The 15,736-nt window shown below is 40.3% G+C and overlaps 2 protein-coding genes across 3 annotated transcripts; both read left to right on the top strand.

Annotated features, from left to right (window-relative positions):
- Nucleotides 1-978: 978 nt before the first annotated feature.
- depdc4 (DEP domain containing 4) lies at nt 979-5,510 on the top strand. 2 transcript variants are annotated; one of them, XM_079454561.1, is made up of 10 exons: nt 1,030-1,142; nt 1,521-1,585; nt 1,702-1,923; nt 2,014-2,165; nt 2,306-2,498; nt 2,727-2,962; nt 3,050-3,192; nt 3,331-3,456; nt 3,561-3,639; nt 4,178-5,311. In XM_079454561.1, the coding sequence occupies exons 3-10, from the start codon at nt 1,745-1,747 to the stop codon at nt 4,375-4,377; spliced, it is 1,308 nt and encodes a 435-aa protein (XP_079310687.1). In that variant the 5' UTR covers nt 1,030-1,142; nt 1,521-1,585; nt 1,702-1,744; the 3' UTR covers nt 4,378-5,311. The 2 variants fall into 2 exon arrangements, with proteins under 2 accessions (XP_079310686.1, XP_079310687.1); XM_079454560.1 differs by having other exon boundaries at nt 979-1,142; nt 1,521-1,923; nt 4,178-5,510.
- On the top strand, nt 5,430-15,680 carry scyl2 (SCY1 like pseudokinase 2). The gene is made up of 18 exons (XM_079454559.1): nt 5,430-5,580; nt 7,181-7,376; nt 7,535-7,692; nt 7,801-7,945; nt 8,192-8,341; nt 8,729-8,950; nt 9,279-9,395; nt 9,628-9,753; nt 10,117-10,293; nt 11,944-12,066; nt 12,148-12,261; nt 12,357-12,489; nt 12,735-12,853; nt 13,326-13,426; nt 13,979-14,054; nt 14,162-14,251; nt 14,343-14,462; nt 14,567-15,680. The coding sequence occupies exons 2-18, from the start codon at nt 7,200-7,202 to the stop codon at nt 15,158-15,160; spliced, it is 2,742 nt and encodes a 913-aa protein (XP_079310685.1). The 5' UTR covers nt 5,430-5,580; nt 7,181-7,199; the 3' UTR covers nt 15,161-15,680.
- Nucleotides 15,681-15,736: the final 56 nt, after the last annotated feature.

The following is a 15,736-nucleotide window of genomic DNA, read 5'->3' as shown; positions in this document are numbered from 1 at the left end:
TCCGTAATTTCTTCTATCATAAATACAGGCTGTGAACGGTTTACCAGAGAAGAGACACATTCAGGTGTGATGAATAATTGAGATATTTCTTGGATAGAATTTTTAAAAAATGAGTTTAACTCAGACGCTAGAGTGAGTGGATCTTTTACCACTACATTATTGATTTTAAGTTCAGTTAATTTATCTTGTTTATTCTGTTTGCCAGTTAGTTTATTAATGCTTTGCCATATTTTTTTCCCAGTCCCTTTTGCACTGTCAATAATATTCATAAAAAAATTTGATTTGGCCTTCCGCATTATTTGTATAACTTTACTTCTTGCTGAAGTGAATTGTTGCCTGTCTGAGGTAAGGCCAGTTTTAATCGCTCTTTTTAATAATTGATCTCTTCTCTTCATTTGCAACCTACAATCATTATGAAGCCATGGTACGCCATTGTCATTTGTTCTTCTATGCCTCACCTTTTTTATAAATGATGCCATAACCATTTTAACCTTGCTATGGAACATGACACTATTGTCTCTAATATCTTCGATTGCGATTAAATAAGCCCAATCCTGCCCAATCAGGGCTATTTCCAGGTTTAAATTGATTCACTCCGATTTTCTATGAAGCAAAAAGCAATTAAAACATTGAAAATGTGTAAATGCTTTAATACCTTCATGTAAATGAACAAATCTTTATTATACATATATGTTGTATTTCATTGTATACACGAATGTTTGTAAAAAAAATCTTTTTGTTGTTAATTAAGAAAAAAAACATCTTCATGTCGTACTAGAAAGAGTAGTCTGATCTAGAACGTTAGTGTACTTTCTTTTTTTAGTGTAAATCATTGAGAGTCATTGCTGATAGTGTATTTTTATTTAAGCTATTTATATTAAAACACGTACCGATAACAACATTACAAATGCAGATATTCTTTATATCACACGAAGAGAAGCTTTCCGTGTACTTTAAGTGAACAAACACGGGAGAAATGATAGCAGCGCGACACGAATTCAAACTGACCTTTGACCGGCGTCCGGAAGTGTAGCGACGTCGCGATGACGTCATTTCCGACACAGCGATGGCGGTGGATTTGACTCCTCGATTTAGGAGACTGAACAGTCGAACATGTTTCCGAGAAAACAAACAGCTGTCAGGTACAATCACACGTTTTGTTTAAGTTATGTATCTGTGTATTTATTTATGCTCTCAAATCGCCTGAATAGTTTCTTCAGTTTGATGACAAGTTAGACCGTGAAGATCTTTATCTCGTTTATCTACTACGGAAAATATTTTGAGCTTCATATTCAATTCAGTTTTGGATTTTACTTCAGTGTCTATATGTACATCGATATTTATGTTTATGTAACTACGCATAGCATAATAATGTCTGCTATAGCATGAGTTACTTCGATATATTCTTTCGTGTTAACTAACGACCAGTTTTATAATACTTGGTATTTATATTCTGCTTTAAAGACGACGTTGATGCATCATGTAAAATGATTTTCCGTGTCAATATTCGATCAACGCAGGTGTCTCGGGGCCTTTCAAGGCCACCCAGCTGTGGCAGAGCATCATTGAGGCTTTGCAGACACAGGTGGAGCTCAGACCCCGCAGACAGCACCTTCGCATCCACCACAATTGTTTCCCCGGCTCTGATGCTGTAGACGTTGTCCTGAGCCACCTCATGCAGAACATCTACTTCTGTTCCAGCGAGGTGTCCCGTCTCAAAGCTGCCAAACTCTGCCAGGCCTTGATGGAGTCTAGAGTGTTTGAGGCTGTCGGGATGAAGCTGTTTAGGAAAGAAAAGGAAATGACGTTTGAGGATTCCAGCTGCAGCCTCTATCGCTTCTCGGATAGCGGTGATCCATGTGGGAAAATATATCATGAGAATCAGACCCCGGACCAACACACTGGAAAGAAGACCGCTTCTAGGTAATCCCATTTTGTTTTATTTGAAAGAGTCAAAGACCGGGAAAAGCTTTTTTTGGCCCCGGTTAATGTTGAACGATGTTTGTTATACAGGTTTGGAGGAAAGCAGACCATTTCCAACCCCTTTGTTCTCGGATCATCAGACAGAAGGGTGGAGAGACTACTCAAAAATATAAACCTACACCCATCTGTTCCCTCTGATCTAAATCGTGCTGCGTTTTCAAACGGGTTCCTGTCTAAAAAAGGTGACTGTTTAGTGGTATGCACTGCCTTTGGTTTACATCTTGAAGGAATAGTTCTTCGAAAATGGAAATTCTGTTACACACTCATTCCAAATTCGAAAATATACATTCATACATATTTGCAACGCTTGTGTTTTTCTTAGTGGTACGGGAGGTTTGGAAACAGCAGGCATTACTTCAGCTGCTACAGGTGGTTGAGATCCCCATGCTGGACTGTATTCTGACCTCACCTGCCAAGCCTGAGGCTTTGCGGTCATCGCTGCGTAACCACGGCGACTTGGTTATTTCCAACACGTGTGTGGATCGCGAAGTGTCAAAGAGTCTGAACCTGCCTGAGTCAGTGTGCAATACTCAATACTGCCACATAAACACACTTGATTCTGTTTTTCATTGCAAAAACACAATTTTTGATTTAAAGCCATTTTTTATTGGTTGAATTGATTCGATGAGATCACTTTACTTCAAAAAGGAAATAAATGTTAATTGTAAGCCTCTATATATCCACTGTAACTAGTTGAACTGATATTTCATCTCATGCACATTGTGTGTCATTTCTCTATAAAGATTGGACCCTTGGCTGATTGGAGCAGTGGATTGTCTTGAGCTGTTCCCAGATCAGTTAATCGTGGTGGTCAGCGAGCAGCTCTTCCAACAGAACACAGCAGCAGAGGAGGAGAAGTTTGGGGCACACAAGAAACTGCTGTTTGACACTATCGCCAAGTATTACAATAGCCCAGATAGACCGCCACTGCTGTCTGGACGCTACACTGACATCCATGCTGGGATCCTGCATCTCATAGGTCATTTTAGAGCATGTTTGTTGACTGTCTGGCTTTTTCATTAAAATCTTCGTTTTTTGTAATCTTGTTTTGTGTGTCTGCGATAAGGTTGCGGTAGAAGTGAAGATTCCTTAAGAGCATCTCAACTGTTTTTGCACCTGGTGGAGCCTACAAGCAGGGACGAGTTACGCAGACTTTTGGGTTTTATGGCAGCTGCTGCCGATAAAGAAGCTTTCAGACTGCACAAGCAGGTATAAACATCTGTAGTAGTTAAGACCGTAGTCATGTGTACCGTAGGGTTAACAGTGTAGGCTGCTTAAGTTGAGCCACGTATGCTAATTTATAATGAGAAACAAATACACAGACGACTTTCATTTGTGTTTAAACAGATTGAGAACCGGGCTTTGGTAAGCAGGACGTTTGCAAAGGCTGTGATCCAGAATAAAGAGATGACCCGTGTTCAGTGTGAGCAGCTATTGCTGTTCTTCATGGATCATTACACACAACTCTTTAAGGTACTGCCCTTTAAACTAAGACATGGCTGTATGTGAAATCATAGACATTGGCCTCAAAAATGTTTGGATGATTTGGTCAAAGTGTCGCTTTCTCATTCATCTAGACACCATCATCATTGGTCAAGGCTGTAACTGACACTCTACAAACTCTGCAGCAAGGGAGGGATCTAGATAATGTAGCACGTAAGTTCAGTCCTGAACAATCTCTTTTTAGTTTTGTTCATTGTTGTTCTGGCAAACAAATGTCTGTCTTCACGTTGGTTATGGCTAGAAGAGATACAGCTACGGGCCGGAAGTGATGCAAAGTCTTGCAATAAAACTGCAATAAATTACATAAGCTAACGCCCACACATACCCCAACTTAAACCTAACCTTACAATATTAAAAAAACTATGCTAAAATATGCGGTATTGAAGTGCTCATACCAATGGAGGTAGCTTTATCCCTTCAAGCCATAACCCTTCAAGTGTTCTCGGAAATTCAAATAATTCCCACTTCAACCCGGAAGATAGCAGATACTTGTAATGTTTTAGTGCTGCTTAATCGTTATTAACATTTATGTTTTAATATCACTAAGTCCAGATGTTACTTCCGGGTTGAAGTGGTAAGTATCAAGAGCACAAATGATTTCCCCGAGCACGTGAAGGCGGATTATACTGGCATCCAGTGGACGAAGCAGCAACAGTGTTGTGACTATTTAAATCTTTTTTTGGCCTTGCAGTGTTCACATTCTGCCAGCTGGTTTCACTCCGGCAATATGAAGATAACCGAGATAATGCCACTCTTGCCAGTTTGAAGCAGTTAATGCACCAAATCGCACAGAGTGATAGCCTGTCTGTCAAACAGAAGAGACGCCTGGCCAAGCAGTTTCAGAAGCATCACCCGGGAGTCTTTCTCCAGCACTTTTTCACTTCATTTTAGAAAGCAGCACACACCGCATAGACGGTCTGATAGTTAGACTATAGCAAGCTGTGTTAGAAGTTTTATTAATCCGGGTTAAAGAAAAACGTAAAGTATTGACACTGAGTTTTTTCTTAATTGGGGGACTTGTAGAATAGTAGGAATAAATCCTACATATTGTAGCGATCCAAAGATTAGATCTTAATATTGTAACTACTGTAGTTGAAGTAGCGCATTGAACAAAATCACATTTCACCTAATGTAAGTAATTTCTTTAAGCTAGTTTGGAGAAGTTAAGGATATTCATACGATTAAGACCTAATCCACCAATCACTGCTGTACACTACAAGCATTTCATTTGATAAATATGCTATTTTCAAAAGAATGTGCTCAGGTTTCTTAAGGCTGTCGGGGATAGTTTTACTTGCACTTGAAGAGTAAAAGTTGAACCTATGCCTCAAAGGTATAGATTCATTTTATTTCTTGGAACAACTCTCACTTATTTACTTGTATACGTTTTTTAATTCAATGACTGGTCGGTCTAATGAATATTGACCTCGCATTGCAGTATTTTGTAAGTGTAATGTATGATCTTTAAATGGATTGATATAGGGACATATTAGATGATAGGAGACCATATCTAAGGCATAGTTACTCATCCAAACAAAGGGAACTGTTTAAATAGTAGGAACATAGCGTACGGACGCACTGGATTTGCTGTAGTGATACAAAACAATGATATTTATTTGGTATTTGAGTAAAATATGAATGAACTTGCTTTTCTGGTACACTGGGCTAATTATATATGCTTATGAAAGTAATTGCCTTGGATTTAGATGCACTTTAATTTTGCGACATTAAAATCTCTGAATGCCTTTATTGTGTCTGTTACAGTTTGTGTTACAACATAATGTGTATTTGATGTACAACATAAAACAAAAGTAAACGCATACACAGAGCACTGCATTGTTTTTCCTTAACCATCTGTAATGTTTTTTCATATTTAAACCTTATCCGTTGGCTTTTATTTTAAAAACGAGGTCTTTTATCGTATCTGATGTGTTGAACGTGTCGTCCGGTTCCGGCTTCACACAGCGGAATCTCTCAGGTGTTTTGACGAACTGTCATGGAGGCTTTCAGCCGCCACCGCTACTGACGGTGATTTAACACTCTCGGTGCTGATTTTATTCACTCGATCGTCCTGTCATCTCCTCTGGTGTAAAGGTGAGACGAAATCCTCCCCGTTTATCATTTTGATAACTCGTCCTAAAGTTTGATTCGGTGTTTCATCATCAGTTGTCTCGTGTGACGCTTCACTCCGATAGCATTAGCTTGTTAGCCGAGCTGCTGTCGGGTCTTATAACGTGATTTGGAATGTATTACTGTGACATTACTTTCACTTTTTGAAACGGCAATAATGGTAATAGTTTGAGTGTTTATAGCTTCGATGAACAGTAATAGTATTCGCATGACGTTAGCTAACCATGGTGGTTGTGTCACAGAAACTAACGTTAGTGATCAGCCTGTCTTGACAGCATCGGGTTAGAAATAGTGGATTCAAAATAGATGTGTTGTTGTTGTTTGGCGCAATAGTTGTAATCGAGAAGCGTCGAGGATTAAATGCCATTTTAAACGGTTGATGTATCAAAGGTTATGGAGTCTGTAATTAATAAATGATGATATTCATGTTTATTCGATGAACACGGATTGGATCACAGCCGTCACACCTCTTATGCGCTCATTCATTCAATCGCTCCTACTGATCGTTCTTTCTTACGTCACACTGTTGCTTTATGACGCAATAATGTAATAAGTTTCTTCAACTCGCAGTTAAGAATGAAGCTGGACGCGAACATCATTAAAATTGAAAGTTTTTGTATTTTAAATAATACGTTGTTACTAATAATAATGATAGAGGGCTGCTAGAATTTTATAGTTTTATTTAATGAACACTGCATTTAGGAATGTATAGTGTGTCTGATATTTGACCTGTGTTTTAACTCGCATAACCTTATATGCTTTGCTTATAGTCAATTTTTTCTTGTACAGCTGCTTTGTAACAATGAAAGTTGTCAAAGCGCTATATAAATAAAGCTGACTTGACTTTATTTTTAATCGCGTTAACTAATGGTTTACTATACATGACTAGTTTGTACTGTTGGCTTCTATTGTTTAGTGTTACATTTGTTTTTTGATTTCATAACATCATACGGGTTATGATGTAGATTCAGCCGCTTCAAGCCTGCCTGCGTCTGACAGAAAATATGATGCTTTCTGATCTCTGCGCCTGCAAACTCTTTGAGAGGTTGTCAGCATGAATTCATGGTTTATTTTGAGCGAACAACACTCGGTGCCTGATGTAAATTCCAGGTGACACATTTTCAGATGTCTCTATACTCTTCCTGACGATTCAATTGTCTTTTTGTGAGTCGTCATGGCAGTCCTTATGTTTCTTTAAGCACCTTGCTTGACAACCTTTTGCTGTCTTTGCATTATACAGAATGTTGATTTTGTGGCACTGGTTTCTATGGCTCATACCGGTGTTCATTTTTGCCATAATACTCTTACTGCATGCTTAAAAACGAAACAAACTTAATCACTCATAAATTAAAATGATAGAAGGGGACAAGAGGGACACAAGCCATGTACACACCAAAGTAAGAGACGCAACGACCTAGAAATTCAAGATTTCCGTCTCAATGAATGCAGAAACAACCCACAACATGTACATAACAGCACATGTTTTCAGAAACGTTATAAGGACAGGAAAGCTTGTGTAGTGGTCACGATGATGTCACTGAGGTGTTGTTTCTCCCTGTTGTAGGTTGACAGACAGTGAAGTCATGGAGTCCATGCTCAATAAACTAAAGAGCACCGTCACCAAGGTGACAGCCGACATGACCAGCGCCGTCATGGGCAACCCCGTCACACGGGAGTTTGAGGTGGGCCGACATATTGCCAGTGGGGGTCCTGGAATGAGCTGGAGGATCTACAATGGCACTAAAAAGTCCACTAAACAGGTGAACTATAGAACTTTGAGTGAAATTGTTGTTGATGAACACAAAGAAAGATGTTCGGAAGAATGTCAGTAACCCACAGATGCCAGACTTGCACATAACAATAAAAGATGCTGCACGGTTCCGTAATTCCGATTCTGCATTTCTTTTCATTCCTACAGGAAGTGGCAGTCTTTGTGTTCGATAAGAAGATCGTCGATCGCTATCAGAAATTTGAAAAGGATCAGATCGTTGATTCACTAAAGAAAGGAGTCCAGCAGCTGACCCGGTTGAGGCATCCGCGCCTCCTCACGGTTCAGCATCCGCTAGAGGAGTCCAGGTCATCACAGTTCATAGTTACACATTACACATTCACGTTTTATGGTTCAAAGCGAGTCATTTCCTGTGTCCAAACCTTTATTGGATTTCTTTGATTCTTCATCTCTAGAGACTGTCTAGCGTTCTGCACAGAGCCTGTGTTCGCCAGTCTAGCTAATGTGCTCGGACAGTGGGACAACCTCCCCAGTCCTGTTCCCATCGACATCAAAGAATACAAGCTATATGATGTGGAGACCAAATACGGCTTACTGCAGGTGAGACTGTGAAAAAATGATGAATAAAGTTCATTTATGTTCTGCGTTCAAACTACTAAAGGAATGATATTGGTTATATAGACACAATGCATGTAGTTTAGCCTGTGAGCGAAGATCATTGAAATGGCATTTGGATGTTCATATAATCGTGTTTGCCCTTATGAGACAACGTAAGGGCAAACAGATGTAAAATACGTGAAATTACTTGGCTTTTATTAATGAAATGTCTCTATTTGTTTTCTTCAGATCTCAGAGGGATTGTCATTTCTTCACAGTGGGGTGAAAATGGTTCATGGTAACCTGAGCACAGAAAACGTCATCTTGAATAAAAGTGGAGCTTGGAAAATCATGGGCTTTGACTTCAGTATTTCCTCTAGTAACCCGTCTGATGCAGAGGTTAGAAACGGGAATTAAAGGGACAGTTGAACCCAAAATAAAAGTGCTGTCGTCATTTACTCGATCCAAATCTGTGTACATTTCTGAACGCAGAGAAACATACATGGAAGAATGCTTGCAAACCGTTTTTGACCACCGAACGCTTCGCTTTTTGGCATGAACAATGTCATTTTTTTCTCTTCTACGGTAGCCAATGGTGACCAAGAACGGTTTGGTTACAAGCATTCTTCCAAATATCTTTCTCTGTGTTCATTAGAATTTTCATTTTGGGGTCAACTGTTCCTTGAATGACGCAAGAACGCAAACTGTTGAGAGCTGATACGTTTTTTTGACTTGTAAAAGAGTGGCAACTCATTTGAAGTACTTGTAATTGTTTATTCCTGTTAGCCCAAGTATGCGTGTAAAGAGTGGGACCCCAATCTACCGCACCTCTGCCTGCCCAATCCAGAGTATGTCGCCCCAGAGTACATTCTGTCCGTCAGCTGTGATGCGGTGTCTGATATGTACTCGCTGGGCGTGTTGATCCACGCTGTGTTCAACGAAGGCAAAGCCGTCTTTAAAGTCAACAAGCAGGACATATATAAGAGCTTTAGCCGACAACTCGACCAGGTGAGATAATAACATGGCCGATGTTTGTGTCTCTTCTAGTTGGCGGGGTTAGTTGGGCCGACAGCTTTGCTGAGGCATGACTCGATTTTGACCTCATTTATGTACGTTCATGTTTCTTCTGTGGAACACAAAAGAAGATCATTTGAGAAATACCCCGGTGGTTTTGTCTCCATACAATGGAAGACAACGGGAACAATGTCGTCGGGCCAGCGTTCTTCAAAATATCTTCTTTTGTGTTCTGCAGAAGAAAGAAAGCCATACATGTTTGCAATGACACGAGGGCGAGTATATGATGAAAGAGCACCATTCATTTCACCGTGTTATTTAGTTGAGTCATCTGAGCCCTGGAGTGTTAAATCGGATCCCAGAAGAGGTCAGAGAACACGTGAAGATGTTGCTCAGTGTCACACCTAACGTGCGTCCGGATGCAGACCAGATGACAAAGGTCAGATCTCTCACTTTTGCTTAAAAAACGTCTTTTATTAAAGTATTCACATTTATCAGTTAAAAACGAGTAAATGTTACAAATGCATTCTTAATATTACTTACCAAGTATTATTCGCAGACTTCATATTTTTGTATATAAATCCCATATTGAATTCATTTTGACTATGCTGAATTACACATGTTGTGTGCATATAATGATGAAATCGATGTGTGTGTGTGTGTGTGTTCAGATTCCCTTCTTTGATGATGTCGGAGCGATGACACTTCAGTACTTCGACTCGCTTTTCCAGCGGGACAACTTGCAGAAATCTCAGTTCTACAAAGGCCTCCCCAAAGTTTTGCCCAAGCTCCCTAAGGCAAGAAGACACAGACATTTAGGATGAAAATGCAACATCTCTGAAACTGAACATTTACATTTGTTGTACTTTTGTACTTTTCATCTTCGGAGAATGTTAAAATCGAGTTGTTTTCACACCCGTATGGCTTTGGTCATATCATAAGGAAGAAAAGGAAAGTCATTGTATAGGTTTTTGAGAACGAAACGATTGACTTGTGCACAATATGAATAGTAACATTTATTTCTTAAGTTAATGTTTGTGATGTACACGCAGTCTTTGTTGCGGTCCTGTGATATTTAATGTCTATATGTCCACGTGTTTATTTGTAAGAGTAGTGTGTTCGCGAATATAAGCTTAAAGCTGTTTTTCTTCTAACCTCAGCGAGTGGTCATCTATCGTATTCTCCCGGCGCTGATGTCTGAGTTTGTGAATCCAGATATGGTTCCATTTGTACTCCCGAACGTATTACTCATTGCCGAGGAGTGCACTAAAGAGGAATACGTCCGTCTTGTTCTCCCAGACCTCACCCCGGTGTTCAAACAGCAGGAGCCTGTACAGGTACACATGTGATAGAGTTTTATTCTCTGGGCTCTTTAATGGTGACATTTCAAGGAAGTGTACTAACCTGACCAATAACCACTCCAGCTTCAAATGCCTTTCTACCTTTTTACTCCTCCTCTCATGCTGTCAGGCCAGCAATATGGTGAGTTACTCAAAACGTTTGGTTTGTCAGTGTTGTAGTTGTCAATACACTGATCCACTTGTGGTGTTTGATGCTCTCTCTCTCTCTCGCTCTCATTCATCCATCCATTCGCTTGAGTCATCATTTAGACCAAACAGTGCTGCTACTTACAATGTTTAACAGCTAAAGGTTTAATGAAAGTGTGAATACATTTTCTTTTCAAAACAACAAAGAATGGCATGCCATTTCATCTTATTCGCATACATTAATACACACCACTAAATAGTAATAATATACGTATAGATAAAGTTAATTACGAGAAAAAAACATTGAGAGATGGCCCAACACAATCTGACAGGAATACGTAACTGTTTTACGAGGAGGCGATTTGTACGAATTCGTACGAACGGCTAACTTCGTACGCTCGTAGTTGTACGTCTGAATACGATCTGCTTCCGTGCCAGTGATGTTAGGTTTAAGGGAGGGGCTTCAGTACAGCTTTTTTGTAATAATGATTTATTCATATGTTCATCCATTTATATGAATTTGCAACCTTGGAAAATAGTTACGAATTCTTTTGAGATCCGGTTGGAGAGATGCTGTTCAAAGAATACGGCTATATTTTCCACTTACCGTGCGGGTTTCCCCGCCTCTCTGAAACGCGCAGAATTTTTTGATAAAGTAAGGTGTGCTACAATTGGCCAGTTACCCAGTACGTAGTCATTGGTCGAATACCGCAAGCGTGTGGTGGAAATGTAACGCCTCTTACCATATTTGGAACATCAGGTTCCAAAGCAATTAAACTATAGTATAATGCACACCTTACTTGCGTATACATTTGGGCGGTCGTAGTCAAATCGTACCAGGAACTGAGGTAGATTTGTGGGGGAGTGGTTACACGGGGCGTTTTAGGCAGGGCTGGGTGAGCATTCGTTTTTTGATAGTATGCATCTTTAGTTCCGACACTTGAATTTTTCGTGTCCAATACATGCATGGGCAACTTATAACACACCAAAGACACAGAAAAACACCCTTCATACATCCTTCATAAAGCTATAGTTCAGCCAAATAATTCTCTTTACTCACGACTTCCTTTCTTTATTTATGCCTTCTTTTCTCAGCTGTAACGCCATGGTCTTATGTCCTTATACTCAACATAAAGGGGTTCAAAGATGTTTTCTGAAGAAAAAATGTTTGGAACTACTAAAACGATCTATTCACATTTTAATACTATTCGTATTTCGAACTTATTTAGCCCCATATTGGAATTGAAAGAAAAAGTGCTAAATTTGTGTGTCGACCCACCGATAGCGTCTTATTGGTTGTTGCATGTCTTGTGACTAGTGTTGATTCATTTAGACACCACCTCTATTTAAAGAGTTAAAAGTAAAATAAGCGTTGTTGTAAGTTATCAGGATCGGCCACATTAATCTTTGAATTAGTTATTATTATTATTATTAACTGCTCTGTAATTCCATTTTGGTGCATTCTCGAAGTAAAAATATATCCTGTTCTCTCCTATGCAGATCCTGTTGATATTCCTACAAAAGATGGACCTACTCTTGACCAAAACGCCTCCTGAAGACATCAAGAACAGTGTGCTGCCAATGGTGTACAGAGCTGTGGAGGCACCGTCTACACAAATACAGGTGACCACATGAAATGGACAAAGTCAAGTTTTTTGAAGTATATCTAAGATTTATGAAATGTTTTTTTTCTTTTCTAAACAGGAACTCTGTCTCAATATCATTCCCACGTTTGCCAACCTGATCGAGTATCCCTCAATGAAGAACGCACTTATCCCTCGTATCAAATCTACCTGTTTACAGACATCCTCACTAGCGGTTTGTGTCCTTGCTCTCTTCTAGGATGTATGCTCTGCATGGATTGCGAAGATTTCTGGGTTTTTCATTTGTCCCGTGGTTTGGGTTTTTTCCAGGTGAGGGTGAACTCTTTGGTGTGCCTGGGCAAGATTCTGGAATACCTTGACAAATGGTACGTCATTGAAGAAATCATACCATTCCTGCAACAAATTCCATCCAGGGAACCAGCTGTGCTCATGGGAATTCTGGGTAATTTATTGTTCACATTTCTATTATTTGGTTTATATATTTTTCATACACATTTGTATAAATAAATCCTGTCATTTCTCACGATAATATACGATTTGCATCATCTTATTGATTGTGTAGTATATTTGCGTTCGTATGATTGTGATTTTTATTATATAGATTAGAACTGTTATGTAATTGCATTAGTGATTATTTGACTAGAAATGAAGGCGTTCATTAATCTTGTCAAATCTTTTCTTTTTCAGGCATTTACAAGTGCACTTTCACTCATAAGAAACTAGGCATCCCAAAGGAGCACCTGGCTGCGAAGAGTTTACCTCATTTGGTGTCGCTCAGTATTGATAACAACCTTAACCTGAACCAGGTGAACACACACAGTGTCACGCTTAAAGGTACAGTTCACCCAAAAATGAAAACCCTTAAGTTGTTTCAATACTGCGAAATGTCATTGTTCTGCTGAACACAACGAAAGATATTTGGAAGAATGTTTGCAATCAAGCAGATCTTGGGCACTGTAGACTTCCATAAAAGGGGGGTAAGACTACCACGGCAGTTAATGGTGCCCCAGAACTGTTTAGTTTCCCACATTCTTCAAAATGTCTTCTTTTGGGTTCAACAGAACAATGACATTTCGCAGGTTTGAAAGAACTTGAGGGCGAGTAAATGATGACAGAATTTTCATTTTTGGGTGAACTGTACCTTTAAGATCACACACTCGGTATTCACCTTTTGAATGCATTCAAATGGAATTCAGTGTCACTTCAGTTCTGTACGTTGAGTGTGTACACGTAACACACAGGATTTTAAACAGCTTTTTTGTCTCTGCTGTGTTTCAGTTCAATTCTTTCATGGCGGTGATCAAGGACATGTTGAGTCGTATGGAGGCGGAGCATAAGACCAAACTAGAGCAGCTGCAGGTCATGCAGGAGCAGCAGAGGTGCCACTTAAGTTTCTTTTTCTCACCGTCCTCTCTTATTGTCAACTTATTTCTTCATAGAATGCCTTTTGGAATCTTGACACAAGTTGTTTTATAGAGCAGGTTAAGCCATTGTGACAGAATAAAAAGTGTTGCGGGTGTGGTATACTGTGGTATGTAAATAAGGGGGCATGGCTGAACCACATTAGACTGACAAACAATAAATAAACTGTTCAGGATGATGACATGAGTTTGCGTGAACTACTTTGAATGGTTGGCCTTTGGTGCATTGGACTGTTTTCCCAGCTATGCTAAAAGCAAGCCAGCAGAAGTCTTTAACAAAACTCCAACTACTAATAGTGATCTTATCAATAAAAATAAATGGTGATATCGCGGAAATATATGGCTGTAACTACCTGCATTCACAACTAACCAAGCTGTGGATGGCACCGTTCATTTGGTGGCGTTTTGATGACATCACAACAGCCATCAGGACGCTTTTATCAAGTTTTTGTTCAGAAGCAATCCAGAGAAATTAAGGTTGACTTGTAACAAGTATTGTATCCCTCTCAGGAGTTTAAACATTAACCAGATGAACCAATCAGAGGAGACGAAGAGCACCCCCAGTCCAGCCACTCAAGTCAGAGATGTGAGAAACTACGTCAACTGCAATACCCACACCTACCGACAGATTGTACATGTGCCCTGCAATGGTGTTAGGACACTGAAAGTGACTGAAATTGTGTTTTCTGGTAGATTGATGAACTCTTCGGTGGTGGTTCAGGAAGTGCAGGTGTGAATGGTAAAGAGAACGGTTCCTCATCAGCTGCTTCTCGACCCTCAAGAGTAAGTTCATAAGTTCATTTATAGACTTATTTAGCCCATTTAGACCTGGTTTTCCCCTTTGGTACTTACTGCTGTTTGCGGTTTAATCCAGGTGTCTCTTACCCTGGAGGAAAAGCAACGTTTGGCTAAAGAACAGGAACAGGCGGCCAAACTGAGAAGCCAACAGCCATTGGCTCCACAGAGTGTGAAACCAGCAACAACAGCACCACAGGTAACACGTGCAGTAAATGCATAAAACCCCTTTACAAGAAAAACGTTTCTGGCCACATTTTAAATCTCGTCACCTGTAAACTTGGAAATATTCTTTACGTTTAGGCAAAGGATCTAACCAGCAGTCTTCTGAACAGTATGACATCTATTAACAACCTCTCGCTGAACTCTGGGCCCAGAGGCACCATCTCCTCTGCCTTTCCATCTGGACCCATCATGGGTGGAATGGGCACCATGGGCCCTGTCACCAACGGCTTCAACTCACCCATGGGCTTCCAGACAGGCGGCATGGGAATAGGTATGAGACCCACCACTCCGGCTCTCTACGGGGGCATGGCAGCCACCACCAGCACTCCAAACTTCCACGCCCTCACACAAAACCAGCCTGGCAAACAAACAAACATGTCCGCCTTAGACTCCCTCTTCACACCTAACAAACCCAAAGTAAGCTTGAACCAAATGGCCCCAAAACCGGCCCAAGGAACCACCGCGCCTTCCCCATGGCTCAACCAGATTGGTACCGGCCAACCTTCCCAGACTGCGCCCGTGCAAGCGGCCCCAATGGGAATGCAAGGCGGATTTGGGGTGCAGACCAATCCTTTTTTCAACCCACAGAACTTCTCGCAGCCCGTGGCTGGTAACGCAATGATGAAACAAAGTGCTCCGGTCAACAACGATCTCAAAGACCTATTCGGATAGACCTTGAGGCCCGTGTTGCCTTTTAAGTGGCAATTCAATGCGAGACAACACAAGCAGCCAAGTCGACAGTCAACACTCTGTAGGAAGGTTGTATACTTCTTGAAAGACGGTGTTTAAAATAGTTTTCCGGTTTATTTAGTCCTTTTTTAGCTCGTCACCTTTTGCAAACGGTGTACTCATCTCAAAAGAGCCGGACAAACCATCACGTTTCTTAATGGGATAGGTCACCCCAAAATGATACGATAGGTAATTTACTCAACCTCAGGTTGTTCCAAATCTGTAAAAAATGATTTGTTCTGCTGAACACAACGAACGTTATTTGGAAGAAAATCAGTAACCAAACAGATCTCATCCTCCATTTTACTGCCATAGTTGGGAAAAGAAATACTTTGGGAGTCAATCGGGGCATGCGATCTGTTTGGTTACTTGCATTCTTTGAAATATCTTCATTTGTGTTTAGCAGAACAAAGACATTTATACAAGTTTGCAACAATCTGAGGGCGAATAAATGATGACAGCATTTTCATTTTTGCGCGAACTGTCCCTTTAAGACGCGAGACTTTTGGGCTCTTCTGT

The sequence above is a fragment of the Barbatula barbatula genome, assembly GCF_947034865.1.
Source record: "Barbatula barbatula genome assembly, chromosome: 4".
NCBI classification, from domain to species: domain Eukaryota; kingdom Metazoa; phylum Chordata; class Actinopteri; order Cypriniformes; family Nemacheilidae; genus Barbatula; species Barbatula barbatula.
The sequence above is the reverse complement of the archived record's forward strand: the minus strand, read 5'-3'. Positions and strand labels throughout refer to the sequence as shown.

Coding starts and splice junctions, on each gene's coding strand:
- depdc4 (XM_079454560.1), top strand. CDS start 1,067: ATGGCGGTGGATTTGACTCCTCGATTTAGGAGACTGAACAGTCGAACA. Junction 2,499..2,726: donor AAGAGTCTGAACCTGCCTGA/GTCAGTGTGCAA, acceptor TTCTCTATAAAG/ATTGGACCCTTGGCTGATTG. Junction 2,963..3,049: donor TGGGATCCTGCATCTCATAG/GTCATTTTAGAG, acceptor GTCTGCGATAAG/GTTGCGGTAGAAGTGAAGAT.
- scyl2 (XM_079454559.1), top strand. CDS start 7,200: ATGGAGTCCATGCTCAATAAACTAAAGAGCACCGTCACCAAGGTGACA. Junction 8,342..8,728: donor GTAACCCGTCTGATGCAGAG/GTTAGAAACGGG, acceptor TATTCCTGTTAG/CCCAAGTATGCGTGTAAAGA. Junction 12,490..12,734: donor TGTGCTCATGGGAATTCTGG/GTAATTTATTGT, acceptor TTTCTTTTTCAG/GCATTTACAAGTGCACTTTC.